This window comes from Macadamia integrifolia, unplaced genomic scaffold (assembly GCF_013358625.1).
Source record: "Macadamia integrifolia cultivar HAES 741 unplaced genomic scaffold, SCU_Mint_v3 scaffold2472, whole genome shotgun sequence".
Taxonomy (NCBI): Eukaryota; Viridiplantae; Streptophyta; class Magnoliopsida; order Proteales; family Proteaceae; genus Macadamia; species Macadamia integrifolia.
The window spans coordinates 38585-57994 of NW_024868738.1; the positions used below are offsets into that span (position 1 = coordinate 38585).

At 35.2% G+C, this 19410-nt stretch overlaps 1 protein-coding gene across 4 annotated transcripts; it reads left to right on the plus strand.

Annotated features, from left to right (window-relative positions):
• Positions 1-4322: 4322 nt before the first annotated feature.
• LOC122066577 (probable LRR receptor-like serine/threonine-protein kinase At1g07650) lies at positions 4323-18436 on the plus strand. Of its 4 annotated transcripts, none has more exons than XM_042630405.1 (25): positions 4323-4750; positions 5183-5346; positions 5478-5670; positions 7623-7694; positions 7796-7864; positions 7958-8029; positions 8133-8204; positions 8292-8363; positions 8458-8529; positions 8630-8701; positions 8853-8924; positions 9017-9088; positions 10271-10342; positions 10427-10492; positions 11884-11952; positions 12081-12116; positions 12244-12296; positions 12828-13216; positions 13300-13495; positions 14079-14225; positions 14868-14986; positions 16602-16812; positions 16917-17157; positions 17663-17813; positions 17960-18436. In XM_042630405.1, the coding sequence occupies exons 2-25, from the start codon at positions 5229-5231 to the stop codon at positions 18350-18352; spliced, it is 3099 nt and encodes a 1032-aa protein (XP_042486339.1). In that variant the 5' UTR covers positions 4323-4750; positions 5183-5228; the 3' UTR covers positions 18353-18436. The 4 variants fall into 4 exon arrangements, with proteins under 4 accessions (XP_042486339.1, XP_042486342.1, XP_042486343.1 ...); XM_042630408.1 differs by having other exon boundaries at positions 5194-5346; XM_042630409.1 differs by having other exon boundaries at positions 4325-4750; positions 12247-12296.
• The last annotated feature ends 974 nt before the right edge of the window (positions 18437-19410 follow it).

Below are 19410 nucleotides of genomic sequence, written 5' to 3' on the forward strand. Positions count from 1 at the left end.
CGAACCCCCTCCAGCGACTACGGCGGTGAACCCCCTCCATCGACTACTGCGGCTGCGAACACTCTTTCGACGACGGCGACTACGACAGCGAACCCCCTCCACGACGGCATATGCAGGTTCGTGGGTCTATCTTCGGCGTCTCGTTGAGCACACAAAATCCCAATAGAGAACTAGAGATCAAAATGGGGAAAATAGAGAAGAGAAAAAAAAACAAAAACAAAAACAAAAACAAACAAACATATCTTCTCGCCTGCGACAGAAACTGGATGGGAAGCACTACTCGCCGGGGACAAAAGGAGAAGTATTTTCCGGCGACTGCCCTCTTTATCTCTGCTGGAACTCGTCTGAACCCTTGGTCGCAGGTAGGGAGAAGAGGAGAGAAGGAGAGAAAGAGAGAAGGAGAGATAAAAGGGTAAGGAGGGGTATTTTTGGGATAATGAAAAATGTCTAATTTATTAGTTTTTACTCATAAGGGCAAAAACGTCATTTCAAAGCATCATATAACGTTGACTGACGGTAGGGGTCCGAGTCTAATTTGGTGAAAGAGAGGGGGTGTCCCTCTAATATTGGCATTCTCCAAGGGGTGGCGTTGTAAATTACCCTTAAATAAATGGAAGAAATTCATAACTTTCATGAATAACAGTAAACAAACCAAAAAAAAAATACAAACAAACCGCCTTCAAACAATGTAAAGCACAAATTAAGTTGTCATTAGGAAACAAGCAACCTCTCTCTTACAGAGAAGGACAAATCCAAAGAGGTGCAGAAAACGAGAAAAGATGCCAGAGCCAACATTGACATCATCCACTTCCTCAGTACCCATCCAAAACACTCCCATATCATAACCACCTCATTTCTCAACACCAGGTATGTCATTATCAGTGAAGTAGATACAACTGGGTTTGCATCCTAAATGGGTAGATGCAAAGATGGAAAGAGAGGAATTAGCATCCACAAATAGTGCACGGTTGTCCAGACTCTTCACCTGTGTCCACTTCTTATTATCAAAATTGAACTTGTAAACAACAAAACCATCTGTTTCGTAAGTGTAGTCGTCAGTCACTAAAAACCCATGCAAGCATAAAGAGTTCTCCTAATGACTCTACAAGATAAAAAAAAAAGCAAAATTGTTTATACCCTCTGCTGGTTCAGCAAACTCAATCGTCTTTGGATGAGGACTGGAAATGTCAACAATCAACAATTTCCCTCTGCTAGTGATAGCATAGAATTGACCATTGAAATAGATGACATCAGTGATACCTATATGACCGTCTACAAGAGTCCAAACTTCATCTCCCAATCTCAAGAAGGCTAAGGGCCCGTTTGGTATCGTTCTAAAAAAACGTTTCTGGAGTTTTTTCGTTCTATTGGAACGAAAAAACGGAATCTTCTGTTTGGTGCACTTACGGTCCGTTTCTGTTTTTTTGGAACAAAAAGTGAAAAAAAAAACTGAAAAAACGAGATTTGACAGAACTCCAAAATGGAGTTCCGTCTTCCCAGTTTCGTTCCATTTTACAAAAAAAAATAAAAAAATTTCCCGATAAAAATCTGAAATTTTAAAACACCATTTTTTCGTTTAAAAACTGCGTTTTGACACAGAAACTGAAATTTTCGTTTTTGAAACGAAACAGCGTTTCTGGAACAGAAACGATACCAAACAGGCCCTTAGTATCGGTCGGTTCAGAATGGTATCGATCTTGACCGATTATTAATCCTTATTTTTCTGAACCTGTTCCACATGTATGGTTTAAGTAAGGGTGTCAATAGGTTCAGTTTTGGTTATTCGATTTGGTTTGATTCCGAATGATGATAAGATGGATGGGAACTAAATCCAGAATCAACTCGGTTCGTATTTAGATATTCAAGTCAATTCAATTCAGCTTGGATCGGTTTCAATTTCAATTCGGTTCTGATATGAATTTTAATTCAATTTTGTACTTCATTTTAACTCAGTTATGAAAACGGTTTCACTTTTGGATCATGACTGTGATGGATCAAAGACCATAATGGGTTCAAGTTATGGTCCTTATGGCCATTGTTAACTCCAAAAATTGTCTTAGCATATAAATATGTGATAATAAATTATAAAAAACACTTATCACCTAAAAAATATCTCTTAATGATATTAGGGTTTTTTCATTTTTTTGGTTTTAAGAGCAATTTGTTTCGGTTTCTGTTCGAACCGATGGTTCTTACACCCTAAATCAAAATCGAGCCAAACCGAGGTCCATACTCATATACTCAAACCGATTTTGAATCAAATTAATTCGGTTCGATTAGATCCAATTAATTTGGCTTGGTTTTGGATTCGATATTCGGTTTCGATTTTTTATTTTTATTGTTATTCTTTTTTAAGAAAACAGAGATAAATCTGTTCGATCCATTCCGTTCCAAAATAGTATTAAATCATAATATTCCAAACCAGAATCAGTCCAATAAAACTTCAATTTAATTCGATCCAAGCTATTTCCAGTTGGATCCAACAGATTTTATTGATCCGGACTGAGTTTTGAAACCCCTAAAGACAAGACTCTAAACAACTATGGGAAAAAAAGAAAAGTCACATATGAAACCAAATCTGAATTTCTCCTGAGGCAAAACAATCCGCTTGGCAAGCTGATCCGTAGCTGTATTCCACTTCTCTTAAGTAGTGGGCCTTCCTATCATAAACTGAAACCAGGCCATCTTTAAAGGTCAAACTTCCAAGCGTCTCTGGTCTGAACACGAAGCCTTCTAATCCTCCATGTGTGGGCCTTCTTTTCTTTGTTTCTCACTTTATATCAGAAATTATTTTCTACATCTTACCACTTCTATATGATAAAATATATCGTTTGATAATAAATAAATATCATAATACTGTCTTAATCCAATTCTTGGGTCGTAAAAAAAAGCGACATGCTGTATTTCCAAGATTTGATTTCATATTTGAATAAACCTTGTAATCGTAAAAAAGTAAGATTTTTAGCTATAGGACTAGCAAAACTTCTCTATTTTTACACACAATAGGTGTAAAAGCATTGACCTGAAGATGCTTGTGTGTGCCCCCTCCCCTAGACCCAAAAAAAAAAAAAATTAGCTACACCTATCAGAGTACCGACGTCAGAAGGTAGTGTTCTCTTGCTCATAGTTAAATTTTGTGCACTTATAGTTAGATATATAAGTGTTTGGATCCTCTGTAGTGAACTTGGTCTGGTAGTGAGCATCTAATGCCTGGGACCCCGACATGCACCCCAATTGTTGTATACTCATTGCTGACTCACTGCTCGTCATAGAGGATTTTTTCACAATATATAAACTGATCGAATAGTAGTGAATATTCGAGAGATGATTTGATGTTAAAATACCTTTCACATGACTCATCTATATGAGAATGCAATAAGGCCATAACTTTTGTTGCATTTATGGCAAATGCATTGAGTATATTTGTTGGCTTAATTTAAGAGAAAATTGTCGAATTTTTTGAAAGAAAGTGTTTCAATTTAATCATGCTACCATTTTTTACAATGAGAAGATTGAGCAGAGACGTTGTTAACATTATGATTACAATGACTAAGGAGAAGAGTTGGATTTGTTCACATTGAAGAAGGGTGTAAAGTGGAAGAGGCGTGAAATAGGTGATAGTGAGTTTGTTAGGAGAAAAATTATCCATTTTATAGGGATAGAATATACTTAGGCATTATTCTATATATTTTTGTAATGAAGAGGCTTTCCATAACCCTAAAGTACTAATTCAGACGTGTGAAAAAACCCCGTTACAATTGTCAAATAGGGGTTTTGAAGAGAGAGAGAGAGAGAGAGAGATAGAGAGAGAGAGAGAGAGAGAGAGTGTGTGTGTTGTCTATGTGTCTTAAGTAGTGAGTGAAAGTTTCCACACGCAAGTGTCATGCAGAAACTTTCGTTTTTCACCTTTCGCCTCATTTTTTCGTAAAATGCATATTTGTCTCGTAAAAAATCTTTGAGAAATTAAATATTGAATGTATATGTTTATAAAAGGAGATAATTTTTCTGGCCAAGAGCGGCCCCTAGACTACATAGTAAGGGCCACGGGCCCCTCTTGAGGGTGTGTTGTTGTGTCTGGTGCAAGGGTTGTTCTCGGAGAGAAAACATTTGTTAACAAAAAAAAAGAAAAAAGGAAAAAAATTAATGTATATATTTTAACTGAAAACCCTCGGTAGGTAATAATTTTTACTAATCACCCAATGAATTGAAAGGGATTTCCATAACAGTAACTCACCCTTCAAATCTCTGGTGACACTAATACACATTAATGTCTTCTTAACAACCTACCCCCTAATGGTCCTAATGACAATGTCTAGGAGAAGTCCCAAGTCCGGTGAATATTAGTTTTTTTTTGGTAGATGGTGAATATTAGTTTCTCTTTCCCCTAAATAGTGATACCTCCTAACCTCCTACTGTGGTGGTGGCCTCCTAGTCGCACTGGAAAACAGACCAGTACAAATTTCCTCTAAAAACGCGTGCAGATTTAGCAGAAAATTTCCCTTCACCATTAAAGAGTGAGTAAGGTTCGAGATCTAAATGTGCCACTTTACACCTTCTTCTATGTGATGAAGATCTTTGAGTATGGTGGGATCAGAGAACCTCCTCTTCATCTTCTGATCAATACAGCAAGAGCCCCCACGTTCGTCTTCGTCTTCTTCGTTGAAGCCTGGTTCTGTAGCTGAGTCTCATTATCAGCTTTAACATCCAATCACTTCCAGAGATAGCTCTCCATTTCCCACCGCAGAAGAAGGTGCGCCAATCAATTTCTGTACAGCTCTTTTGATCAGTTACTGTAGAAGATAAATGACAGAGAGATGTTCATAATGTATGATCTGTCATTGTCTTTATCCACGGAGTTCGCAAAAACCTTCATTTTGATTTTCAATTATGTCGGCCAATCTGGTCAACTAAGTCGTCCCCACTCGCACTATCTGTTACAGTTCTCTAAACACCAATCCCTAAATGCTGCAACTGCAGAGCCATTGTTGAAGTGGATTCGTTTTATTGGGGAAAAAAATTGAATTGAGTTGAATTAATTGAAAAGTAACAAATTGAGAATCAAAACCTAAAATAGCTTTCATGAATTTCTCCCTTGCTCTCTCTCTCTCTCTCTCTTCTTGTAGTCTTTTGCTATAGTATTTCTCTTTTTGCTCTGTTCTCACTTTCCCTTTGCTTTCACTAGCAAATTCTTAGATCAGAATTGGAGTAAGATCCGCTGCAAGAACAAAATGGGAGTTGATTTGGTAGCTCAGAAGCTCTTTTGTGGATTTCTCATCAGTCTTCTTACTTTGAATTTCTTCTCAACATTCGTGTCCGCTGAATCGGCCAAGCTCGTGAGTGATGAAGGTAAATACTCTATGAACACTCCCATTTTTTTTCCTTTCATTAAACTGAACTTATTCTGTTTCCTCTTTCTCTGTTTCTGAGTGTTTATAATGTGCACTCTTTTCTCAATTATTTGTTCAAAATCGAAACAGTTTATGCTCTGCGAAATATCGCGAAGCGATTGGGGATGAAAGATTGGGATTTCAGTGTGGATCCTTGCAGTGGAGAAGGAAATTGGAGTTATACTGAACCAATGAAGGGATCCGAACCAATGAAGGGATCCGAAAGCATCGTCAGCTGCGACTGCTCTTTCAAGAACAATTCCACCTGCCATGTCGTAAGCATGTATCTCCCTAACCTTCCTCTCCTTTCTATCTTTCCTCTGCAACATTAAGCAAGCAAGCATATATCTCTCTCTCTCTCTCTCTCTCTCTCTCTCTCTCTCTCTCTCTCTATTGTCTACGGTTGGTGCGGCGGTGCTCATCGCATCGGATGGTCGAGAGCATCTAAGCATGTCGGCCGAGGTGTCTCGACCATCCGATTCTCACCGTACCGCCGCACTAAGAGAATGTTTTCACCATTATTCGTGTGAGATCTCAGGGTTATTAAAAAAGAAAAAAAAATTGTACCATGTTACTCACGTACATGATAGTTGATACACTATTACATTTAACAGTGTAACGTTCGTGTGACACGTGTGGAAAGCATGATGTAATGCTTATGCTAATAGGCCCCACTCGACATGCTTTTTTGCATTCTCAAGAGTCACGGGGTACCCATTATTCCGGTATTCCAGGCTTGGCTCCAATTTCCTACACTTGAATGGATCTTCCACGATTTGGTTTGGCAGCCCTATGCCGAGAATGAACCAGGATACCAAATTATAAAATCATCTCCTAAAAACTAAACAAATTAAACAAGTTATGCCCGGTGAAGTATAATGCTTCATTATTTGCTAAATGGGAGTTAGTCTATATAATAGAGGATTAGACAAGCATCTCGTTAATACAATTTCAGTTTAAAATAAGTAAAATGTAGCAAAATTTACAAAAGATACCATTTTGTATTTAATGTTGTATATTAATCTCCATTTGATGGCATTTTGGTAATTTTACTAATACTTTAAATCAAAGTTTGAGGAATGATCCTTGCTTACTTTGCATTAAAATTTGGCCATTGAAATGTATATGGAATTTTCTGTCACATGGACTAATACATGTACTGCCAAATGGCAAATTGTGATTTTTCACATTGAACCTAAAATCTATAATGCAATATATAAGGTTGCTTAAAAGTGTACTAGAATGATAGACCCTTCTTAATACATTTCTACTCATTCTATCAAGCTTAATGGTAATCTATGCATTTCATAATGATTGAAAAATCTCATTTGTAAATTATAACTTTTGTTACTCTTTTGTAGGCATTTAAATTTTAGCTTAATATAATGTTAGAATGATTTTGCCAAAGATATTCAAGAGATGTCACATATAATTAGTTGAAACAACACAATTAATGTTTACTAAAAAAAAAAAATAAAAAAAAAATTGGTGCAATATATAAAGGGAGTATCTAATGACATCTCTATAGGTGTGTTTAGAACTTGATACTTTCATTTAATTGCCCTTTGTCTTATTTTCAAAGGTTCTTTAAGTTAGGGGTATAAATGGATTCTCAGAAATAATTTGAAAGTGACTTATCATTATGAATTGTATGCATATTTTCAAAGATACATGTGAAATGGCAATATTTACCTTCAATGAAAAAAAATGTGATATATTGAAAGGGTAAAAAAGTAAAGTTACTAGTTTATTGACACCCTAGAAGTATCAATAAGAAAATCTCTATTATAAATGCTTTTTTGATATTTATAATAGGGATTTTATTATTGACACCTCTCCAGTGTAAATAATTTGTAACTTTAATTTTTTTTGCCCTTTTCGTATGATACAAAAATTTTCTAACAAGGGTAATAGATCCTTTCACATGCATATTCGACAAATGTGTAACAATTTTCGATAATGATGTAATAATATGTCACTTTCAACTTATTGTTGAAAACCCTTTTATACCCTTATCTTAAAAACCTTTGAAAATAAAATAAGAGGCAACTAAAAGAATGTGTCAAATTCTAAATATACCTATAGAGGTGTCATTTATACACTCCCTTTATAATAATAATAAAATAATAATAATAATAATTCCCCTAGGGTGGGTTGGGGCCTTGGGGGTGTACATTTATATTGGCATTTGTCAAAAAAAAAAAGGAAGAATTACCTAATGCTGGACTCCTGCAGGTCACTAAAGGCCCTAAACCTTTCGGGACAGCTCCCGCCAGAATTTCAAAAGCTTCAGTTCCTCCAGCAACTGTAAGCCAACCCCTTCGAATTTTACATCATGGATTTTGTTGACCTTTACCTTTACTTGAAATCTTGAATCACCTAATCATCTGCTTTCCCTCTCAATACAGTGACCTCAGTCGCAACTACCTCAGTGGCTCTGTTCCTTCCCAATGGGCTAACATGAGCTTGGTCGGACTGTAAGCTCCACTTCACACTTACAACTTGATAATCAAACGAAATTGGTGACCAAATAGTTAAAAATGGATACTTCTTGATTCGTTATATTGCAGCTCTTTCATGGGGAACCGTCTGTCAGGGCCATTTCCAAAAGTGCTCACCAATATCACAACCCTCACAAACCTGTATGTTGTAACTTCCTATTCAACTGTTTCTTCACTGATGGTTTTGAAATTGATTTTGAATTCTTTCACTCTGGAACGAAAAATTATGAGAGACAAATTACAGGAGCGTAGAAGGGAATCGCTTCTCGGGAACCATTCCTCCGGAGATTGCAAAATTGATCCATATGGAGAAACTGTAACGTTTAAACCCTCTTCATGTTCATTACTTTTCACTCCTACTTTTTCTGGTGTCTTGGATTGATTGGTATCGCAATCCCTTTAGGGTTCTGTCATCGAATAAGTTCACTGGAGAATTGCCTGCAGCACTTGTCAAGCTTACCAACTTGACTGACCTGTGAGTGTATATTATTTCTTAATGAACTCACTGACTGTCTATATCTAAATCTATGCTGAATCTTCTTCCTTCCTTTTTTTCTTGATATCATTAGGAGGATATGTGACAATAATTTCTCTGGAAAGATACCAGATTTCATAAGCAACTGGACAAAAATTGAAAAGCTGTAAGCAATTCCTATCTCTATGTGCCTTCCTAAATCAATTAAAAGAAATATACATAATCTCAGCTGTTACTAATTGTGGCTTTTAACTCTTATGTTACAGTACAATACAAGGGTCCTCTCTTGAGGGCCCCATCCCTTCCAGCATTTCTGCGTTGACAACATTAAATGACTTGTATGAAAGCATCTAGCTACCCCTTTTTCTTTTGTCCTTCCCTCTCTCACTTCTGTGCTTTAATAATAATAATATTTTTTTTTTTTTTTTTTTGAATCTCATAAACAAAATCTGGATATCAATTGATATTTTTGATCTTTCTGATGTTTAGGAGGATCAGTGACCTACATGGGAGAGGATCTGATTTCCCACAGTTGAGTAAGATGCAATCTTTGAAGACACTGTGAGTTGGATTTGTTAGATTCACATTGTTTTCGCCCTAGCTTCCTTAGTTTTGGTATCTCTGCTTTAACTGGTTTTGACTCTGAAATACAGGATATTGAGGAATTGTTTGATTAGTGGAAGTATTCCTGGATATATAGGGGGGATGACGACACTAAAAAATCTGTAAGTTCTAATTGTTATGCATTATCGCAGGCCTTACTGCCAATGTTTGTGTTTTGTTTCAATTAATATTCCTACTTAACTGCTATGCATTATTGTAACTGGTAAACTTTCTTCTCTATGTCTGAAGTATATCAAAAGAAAGTTCTATTCAATTGTTTATTTCCTCATTTCTATATAAGTATCATGTGGATTTGTAGTCCGTATTTCTTTTAGTGTGAAACTTGTTTTCATTGGCTTCAAATGCGATTTCTCGGTGCATAGACCTCAGCTTTTAATTTCTATTCTGCTGGTTTTAGACCCCCATCCCGGGAATAAAGAAAGTCCCCTCTTGATCTGGAAACTGTCTTTTTTCCAGTACCATATGATCCTTTGTCGGATTCGCATGCATATAGAGAAATTACAGCGAAAAATAGAGAGAGCTCTGGGCTTTCTAACAACAGACCTATAAAGAACTCAAAGCCAGTTCACGGGAGGCCAAGTTTAGACCCAATAAGAAGCCATATTTATGTCTACAAGGAAGCTAAATTTTACAATATTGAGAAGAGTTGAGTTCACTAGACAAAGGTACCTCTTTATAAATCTACCCCATTTCTTAAATGAGCAATCTTTCCTCACAATAAAATATTTTCCAGTAACAGAGTTATTCTACCTCTCCAAAATGTCTTGGTTAAATGTTAATTCTTGTGACGTCACTATTGAATAAAAAATAAAGAATGATCCATGATTAATGACTACCAAACTGTGTCCAATAATATCAGGGTCACTATATTCAGTGTTGCTTGCACAGTGTATGATTGATGACTACCAAACTGTATACACTAATATCAGGGTCACTATCTTCGGTGCTGCTTGCACAGTTTATGTTACCAAGATCCTAGATGATTGACAACACAGAAATGTCAAAAATAGAATTCTTCCACTCTTGCTAATATGCCATGAAGTTCCAAGAAAAAGTTTTAGGATCATGTCTGGATATTCTGCATGACAGTATTGTAATCATTAAAAGCCAAAATGATTAAATAACTAGATGTGCATCATATTCACCAATCATGTAATGTATCATATTTTCCTATTATTTTCATTATAGTTTTTTCTTAGTATCGTTTGAAAAGGTACAATCCATTCATGATGTCTCACCTGGAATATGATTTGGTTTTCATGTTCTGCAATTTCCAAATACAGAGACCTGAGCTTTAATAACTTGACTGGTGAAATTCCAACATCCTTCGGGAAACTATCCAAAGTAGATTTTTTGTAAGTGGAACTTCTTACTAAATTTTTCATCTTGTAATCACTGGTTATTATCTTTAACATTCTGATAATGTTGTCTTGCATTAGGTATTTAACGGGAAACATGCTTTCCGGAAGTTTACCTGGTTGGATCTTGGGAAGAAACAAGAATGCGTATGCTTCTCTGACAAACATGTTTATGCTCTCAACTTAGTTGGAGTCCCTCAGTTCATAAAAAATTTGACCCAATTTCTCTAAAGAGTATTTTTAATCTTGATATTTGAATAGCTTCATTCTGATTTCTACAAGGCCTGTTTAAACCAATTGTTCCATACATGGTTCTTGAGAAACTTCTATTGGTTTTCATTGAAGACTGAAGGATGGTCGAACTTTTCTGTTTTTAAAATTAAATGTGGCAACATTACTCAAATCTTGTTTTTACCTGTATTATGTGCCTCTTCTATATTATTTGTACTCTTGTTCTGGGACTTTGGGTGCAAAGAGAGATGGTTGCAAGGATTTAAAACAGAAACATGCATTATTTGTATATGATTGCTTTTTATCATTTTTTTAGCATATGGAAATTCAACATCCAGGTGGTACATAAATAATTTACCATGGAGCATCCATAAAATTCAGAATAAGTTCTCTACAGTTGATACAACACATGGAACTTGGGAAATTAGCCTTTTGTTCTTTATTGCCTGACCATGCCCCCCCCCCCCCAACCCAAACCTTCAGTTTTGTCTCACATCATAAATTATATAGTTTTGGAAATGGGGAAAAAAGGGGTTTGGGAGGAGGATCAGAATGGAGAATAGTTACATTAATTGAGATTGCAGAAGTAGCAAAAATCTCTGCTGTTCTATCTACTTTCCTGCATGTGTGCCAGATACATTCCAACCACACTTTGAGATGTACAATGGAATTCAAAATTGGCCAAGCATCCCAAGGACATCCACATAGACTGCAAATATATATCCGTCACTGGACTGGTTTATCAGTTATGACTACTGTTGCCCATTGCCAATCTTATTTCACTCTAGTTGACTTTCATATAATTAAAAATTAATACCATAGAAGATTGTAGCAGGAGAATGGTACTCATAGTTTACTTTCAGCGTATTGAAAGTTGGAAATGCCTCCATATCTGAAACAAATGTTCTTGACCAACTCCAATTCTAAGACCATACCCTACTATCAGATTTTTTTCAATAATAAAGATATGTAAGAGAATGAGATTTCCATGCTTACTTGAAGCAAAATATTGCTGTAGGGAAACTTGCATGCTTTACTGCCATGATTCTTTGAGGAAATTCGATTATTTTGGTCAAATTAAATGAAAGGCATCTAATATCCTATAGTAACTACCCACTTGAAAGTTACATCCATGATGGAAATTACATAATCATTTCTCTTCTTACCAAGGCATTTATGTTTATCTATAAAATGGTTTTTGAAGTGGGTCCTTGATTACATCCATGATAAACATTACACAATCAATTCTCTTCTTACCATGGCATTTATGTATCTCTATGAAATGATTCTTTGAATATGGAATGCAGTGATGTTTCCTACAACAATTTCACATGGGAAGAAGGCTCGGATCCAGTTGAATGTCCTCGAGGGAGTGTGTAAGATAACATGACTTTCTTTTTCTTTTTCTTTTTTTCCCTATAATTTCTTCATTTTAACCTCGTAAATAAAAAAACAAAAAATAAAAAATAAACCTGATTTTGACCTTTTCATTCTTTTTCTACAGTAACTTGGTGGAGAGCTACTCTTCAACAAACAGATTGTAAGATTCTAGTTTCCTAACTAAGTTTTAGAGAAAGTTGCCACTGTGAAATATAATTCTAGCTCCTTATTGTAGGTTATTGGCAACTCACCAGTAATGCTTCTCTTTTCATCTTATGTTGTCAAAGCAGAATTCCATGCCTAATGAGAAACTTTCCCTGTAATGCTCCAAAAAATCAATGTGAGTATATCATTCTAGATTTTAATCATGAATGATTAACTTGAAATTTTTCTTTCTGACTTAAAACTCTTCTTTTTCTTGCTTTGCAATTTTTTTTCCCCATAACCATTTAATATTGTAAAATTGGATTTACATCAACTAAGCTGGTAAACACAGACTAGGTGTGCTTAACTGGTTTAATTTTACTTATCTTAATCAAATTCCTAACTTGTTGAAAAAGCAGTTCAATTAAGATTGTCACATCGAAGTCAACTCATTTTTGACACTCGCCCCTTCCCCAGATTGAAATGATTTGGTTCTGAAAACTATAAATTATAGACTTCCCTAGTCACCTGCAGAAGGAGAGAAACTGGGTGTCTTTTCAGCATGATGAAAACAAAAGAATGAAATCACTATGTGATGAGAACAATTTGGAATCTGGCTTAGCTTAATCATTGAATGACTTGGCAAGGACAACTTCAGAACTACGTTTTTATAGGATATTTTTTTGGATTTCTATTTCTGACCTGTTTTGTTTGTGTCGCTGAACAGATCATTTTAATGTGTATATCAATTGTGGAGGAAAGGAATTTAGTGATGGCAAGACCAAGTATGAAGCCGACTTAGAAGCACGGGGTGCTTCAATGTTTTACCCAAACCCAGGTCAAAACTGGGCATTTAGTAGCACTGGGAACTTCATGGATAATGATGTTGATTCGGATGTCTATATAATAACCAACAATTCTGCACTCTCCAATGTCTCTGAGGCCAACTCTAAATTGTATACAACAGCACGTGTTTCTCCTCTCTCTCTCACCTACTATGGACTATGTCTTATAAATGGGAATTACACAGTGAAGCTCCACTTTGCAGAGATAGTTTACACGAACGAAAGTTCATTTTACAACAATGGGAAGCGTATATTTGATGTTTATGTTCAGGTGAGTGAGCTACATTGAAAGCCATTGTCCTCTTCGTATTCCTTTGATTTTGGATATCATATCTTTAGAAATATACTTTTCAGCAAAACTTGGTTCTGAAGGATTTCAATATTGAAGAGGCGGCTGGTGGACCTAGTAAGCCTATTGTAAAGACTTTTACTGCAACTGTGACAAATCACACCCTGGAAATCCACTTTTACTGGGCAGGAAAAGGGACAACAGGCATCCCAGATAGAGGATTCTATGGTCCTCTCATATCAGCCATATCAGTTGATCCTAGTACGTTTTTCATAGGATTTTTATCTCATTGTAGTTCCTCAAAGTTACTTTTCATATCTGGAATGGCAGCTTTAACACTACAACAAGTCTTCTGTGTTTGCTGTCATTACTAACATATCTAAATTTATTTTGCAGTGAATATTATATATGTGATTTTGTGATTGTTTCAAGAAATAGGATAGTTATCATATTCTAAATGGGGAAAAGAACACTCCCTGGTCGGGCAACCCCTGCGCCAGTGTGGGGGCCAATGAGGGGGCGCACATGGGTATCAATAGGGGGTGGGTTTTTTGGGTTTCACAGGGGTGGGGGCATCATATCTCTGCCCTCTGTGTCTGGGCGCAAGGGTCGTGCGACCATGGAGCGTTCATTTCCTCCTCCTAATTGTAACTGTGTAAGCGAACTTGCTAACTACTATTATTAATATAATTTAATGATATTAAATAAAAAAAATATGTTTTTTTTTTTTGAACTCTTTCACATTTTATTGAAAAAAAATCATTGCTTACGTTTTGACTTCATTTGTCAATCGCACATTATAATCTGATTGCTAATAATGCCTATATTTGTTTCTATGGAGCAGACTTTAAACCCCCTTTAGACAGTCACAAGAAGACTACTATCATAACTGTGATTGGGGTTTTAGCTTCACTAGTGGCCCTCACACTATTGCTTTTGGGTGTTCTTTGGAGGAAAGGCTTGCTGGGAGGAAAACTCAACTTGGATAATGGTAAAAACATTTTACTGTGTGTACTGCTTGTTTTCCTTTTCATTGCCACTAAACCATTCAAACATCAAAGTTAAATAGGTAACGTAGAACTGGTAGAAGGATTGCCTGCTATCTTAGAAGCTAATATTCTCAAAGTTTGCTTTCAAATGATTCATTCTTGTTCTAATTCTTGAATTTATAAGCTTGAATTGAGTGAAGAGAAACTTGTAGCAGTTCATGTATAACTATTCAATTATGAAAACTCAAAGCTAATTTAAGATGGTGCATTGAAACTTCAGAGTTCAATGATTCTTGAAGAATCTGGGATATTGAAAAAAATGTTAATTTCCTAAAATCTGTGTCATGATAAAATTGTATTTGTATTCTTCAAGTTATTTTCATTCAGAAACTAGGATTTTAGATTTATTTTTTAATCAATATAGTATGTTCTTTTGCTTTGGCTCTCAATTTGCTTCTAATGCTACATTTATGAAAAAGGCATTTTTCCTATATTTCTGCTACTTTTGAATATTATGGACTGTATTTAATTCCATGGATCTGGATAGGACAAAATATTTATGGGTGGTAGGGGGAAATTAACAATATATTTACTCTTACCTCACTTCTGTTGAACTTAAATTTTCATAATTTTCACTTGCACAGATCTTAGAAGTCTAGATCTACAAACAGGATCGTTCAGCTTAAGACAGATTAAAGCTGCAACCAAGAACTTCGATGCCGCAAACAAGATTGGGGAAGGTGGTTTTGGTTCAGTTTACAGGGTACTTTTATCTTAAACCCATGTGTTGTCTTGGCTTGTCCCTGAGTATCTACACTAAAACTTTTCTCTTTAGTATATATTTGTTAACATGCTATCACTGAGGTATTCTCTTATTCATCTTTCTGTATAGTAAACACTTGAAAATATTCTTGTATTATCTCAAGGTTACACTATAAAATATCCACAAATAAATAAAACAATAATTATTTTATGCTTAAAAACTAACATATTTATGAATGCTTATTTTCTTGTACCCAGCATTTGTGAAAGGTTGCAAAATCATTTTCCTTATCAAGATATCTACAAGAAGATTTGAATTTAATATTTTTTTCAGGTTTAATTTTGACAAAAAGGATACATGTTGAGCATTATAGATTGGAATTCACAAAATTTTCTATGTGGCATTCCAATTGAAGAAATCCAAATTTTGGAATGGGAAGAGGATACCATGCATGTATTATTAGATGTCAAAGCCACAAACCAATGAACACATTTTCAAAGCAATGCTATTTTGTAGAACGATTAATAATTACTGTCTACCACACACGGGGTTTTCAGAGTCGGTATTGGATCGGTTATGTTGGTATTGTCCGTGACAATATCGATACCTGACCGCTATGGATCAGCCAATATGGTATGGATATGGTTTTTATGAAGAAAAAAATTGTTTTGATTTGGAATGAGCTTGATGCGCCAAATACATATCAGTATCAATATCGGAGGTGACTGGTACTGTCACCAATACCGTGAACTTAATTCCATGACATGACATTTAGTGGGCTCATTTTCCACTGGATTAGCTGAATAAGTATCCATTATGACAATATGTTCATCAATGATTGTATGATTGGATCTCTCCAATGAGACAAGGTATAAGATGGTAGAATGAGTCCCGAACAACAATGAACACTCAAATCTTAATAGACTCTCTAAAAGAAGCAGTAATCCCTGATCGGCCCATGTATTCCAAATAACTGCCATGTTCTGTTTTATTGTCTTCTTTCAAGGCAAAGACCTAACGATGTCCTGCCAGTTAAAAGGATACTGTTTACAGATCAGCCTAGATATTTTGGATTTTTGTCTTCAAATGAACCGCCTTGATCAGAATTGTGACTATGATCACTAGGTTAGATCATTACTTGTCCTTCAATAACCTATGATTATACTGCTTTATAGTAATTTTTCATGTTTAGAAAATGGCAGAAATTACAAAGACATTTGAAAGTCAATAAGTAAGTTGTGATACCTAGTAAAAAACATTGTATAATTCATGCCTTTGTTTTTGATTGGTTGAATGACGAAACTACCCCACCCCAGAGTAAAACCACACAATAATATAAATATAAATAGTCTGAATAAACATTCACTTGCAAATTGGTTTAAAATCATTAGAGAAGCAGATGCAAAATGATAATTGTTGAAATTGAACTAATGAACATGTATACCATTTTCAATTTTTTTTCTTGAATTCCTCAATTCCTTTTTGTTTTACATTAATACTCAAAATTCATTCTTCTTGCAGTGCCTTCTACCATCTTGTATCAGTCAAGTACAATTTTCACTTGTAAATGCTTGTATTCCTTTCTGTTAATTCTAATTCTCAATATTGAATGTAGGGTCAATTATCAGATGGAACAGTGATTGCAGTGAAACAGCTTTCCTCAAAATCGAAGCAAGGAAGCCGTGAATTTGTGAATGAGATTGGCATGATTTCTGCATTGCAACATCCAAATCTTGTTAAGCTTCATGGATGCTGTGTGGAAGGCAACCAATTAATACTAGTTTATGAGTATATGGAAAATAATTGCCTTTCCCATGCTCTATTTGGTAAGCTGTGTTGCCAACTTTCTAAGGTGTTTTTGCTTGTGTTACAAATAAGTATACTTGATAATTTGTAGAGAAGGTAAACAACTTATTGTGATGATATATAGGTCGGGATGCAACATGCAAATTGAAATTGGACTGGCCAACTAGGCGTAAGATTTGCATAGGCATAGCTAGAGGTCTAGCCTACCTCCATGAAGAATCAATGTTGAAGATTGTGCACAGAGATATCAAAACTAGCAATGTCTTGCTTGACAAGGATCTCAATGCAAAAATATCCGACTTTGGTTTGGCAAAGCTTTATGAAGACGATAATAGTCACATCAGCACTCGGGTAGCTGGGACTATGTAAGTGACATCCTTCTCTATAAGTAATTGAAAACATCAGTAAAGAATTTTATTTCCTAGTAATTTGTTAAATGTTGATTATTTTTAATACATTTGCGAACTTGCTTAAATTCATTTTTCAGATTTTTTTTTTTTTTTTTTGGATGAATTAATTATTTTTTTTTGGATGATTAAGATCTTTTAAGTTATTAGTAAGTAGTTTGTTCCTTTTTGTGTTTAGATAGGAAATGGTATTAATATTACTTCCTTTTATTTGAGGAATATAGGGCCATTTTTTTCTGAAAATTTTGTTTACAATTTCATCAAGAAAAATAAAAGGAGGATAGAAAATTGATTTTTCTGAAAAAATTGGTACCTCCTAAGTCATTTATTTCCTTATATACTAAAGTATTGGTCCAATATACTTTATTGTTAGTCCACTTAGAATATATGCTATACACTATTAGTTTAGTGATGATGTATATGATTGCAAAACTCACTATATATGGCCTTTATGATATTGCAGAGGTTATATGGCTCCGGAATATGCAATGCGTGGTTACTTGACCAACAAAGCAGATGTTTACAGCTTTGGAGTAGTTGCATTGGAAATCGTCAGTGGCAAAAGCAACACAAATTATAGGCCAAAAGAGGAATTTGTATATCTTCTTGATTGGGTAATTCAAAGATCCTCTTAATATTTGTTTATGATTCTTGATTGGGTAATTCAGAGATCCTTTTAATATTTGTTTCTGTTCATGGACATGTACTTCATTGTCTGGCATCCTAGTAAATCTCTTGTTTATTTTCTTTATTATTGCAGGCCTATGTTCTCCAGGAAAGAGGTAGTCTACTGGAGTTAGTTGATCCAAACTTAGGATCACAATATTCATCAGAAGAAGCGATGGTGATGCTGAATGTGGCTCTTTTATGCACCAATGCATCTCCCACACTTAGGCCTATTATGTCTCAAGTGGTTAGCATGCTTGAAGGCCGAACAGATGTTCAAGATTTACTTTCTGATCCAGGATTTTCAGTTGTTGATTCAAAATTTAAGGCCATTAGGAATCACTTTTGGCAACAACCGAGTCAAACCTTTAGTATATCAACCAATGGGCCTGAAACTGATTCCTCTAGGTCAAATATAGATAAAGAAGAGAGTGGACCTCTTTTAAGAGGTAATAGTTCACATGACTCTATTGAACAAATATTGTAAAATTAAATTTATGTATGTAGTAGTGGGAATAGTCTCCCTATTGTATATATTCTCAGTATATATCAGAGTTGTGATATTCTTAAACTTTTTCTATTTATCTTAGGTTGATAGTAATAGAGGTTAGAATAAAAGTTGGAGTCTATGTTTCTTCCTATTATAATCGAAGGCATATCGGTATCTCCAGTCAATACTAAAGCTGTTTTATAGGCACTCTCGATTGATATGGCAAATACATATCAGTATCGATATTGGAGGTGATTGGTATTGTTATCGGACTGTGAATTAAATTCCAGGTGATTGGTATTGTTATCAGACCGTGGATTAAATTCCATTGACCACAAAACATTGGAAGGTTCATTTTCCATTGGAGCAACCAAATAAACATCCATTTAGGACAAGATGTTCATCCATGATGGTATGATTGGATCTTTCCATTGAATAAGATATAAGATAGTAAAATGAGTCCCGTTAAGCAATAAACAATACTCAAAACTTCATATACTCTCTGAAAGTATTAGTAATCAAGCTTTCCAAATAACTACCAAGTTTGGTTTTATTATTTACATGGCAAGGACCTAATGATCTCCTGCCAGCTGTAAATATACTGTTTACAAACCAACTTAGAAATACAATAGACTCTTGTCTCTAAATGAACCAGCATGATTAAAATTGTGATAATAATTTATGTGTTAGATCATTATTTGTCCTTAAATAACCTATGACTGTACTGCTTTATAATAACTTTCCATGTTTAGAAAATGGCAGAAACTGTAAAGATAGTTTGAAAGTCAATGAAATAAGTTGGTATACCTAGTAAAAAACATTGCATGATGATGTAGGTCTGACCTAAAGATGTGGTCGAAGCCTATGAAGTCAAGTCCAAACCACTGGACCAAAACAGAACTAATCCGAGATCAACAAAACCTTGCTAGTGGAGAAGTGATGCAGACCCAGCTCAAAGATGTGGTCCAAGCTCATGAATCAAGTCCAAACCACTAGACCAAAAGAGAACCAACCGGAGATCAATAAAACCTTGCTAGTGGAGAATTTCTACAAGG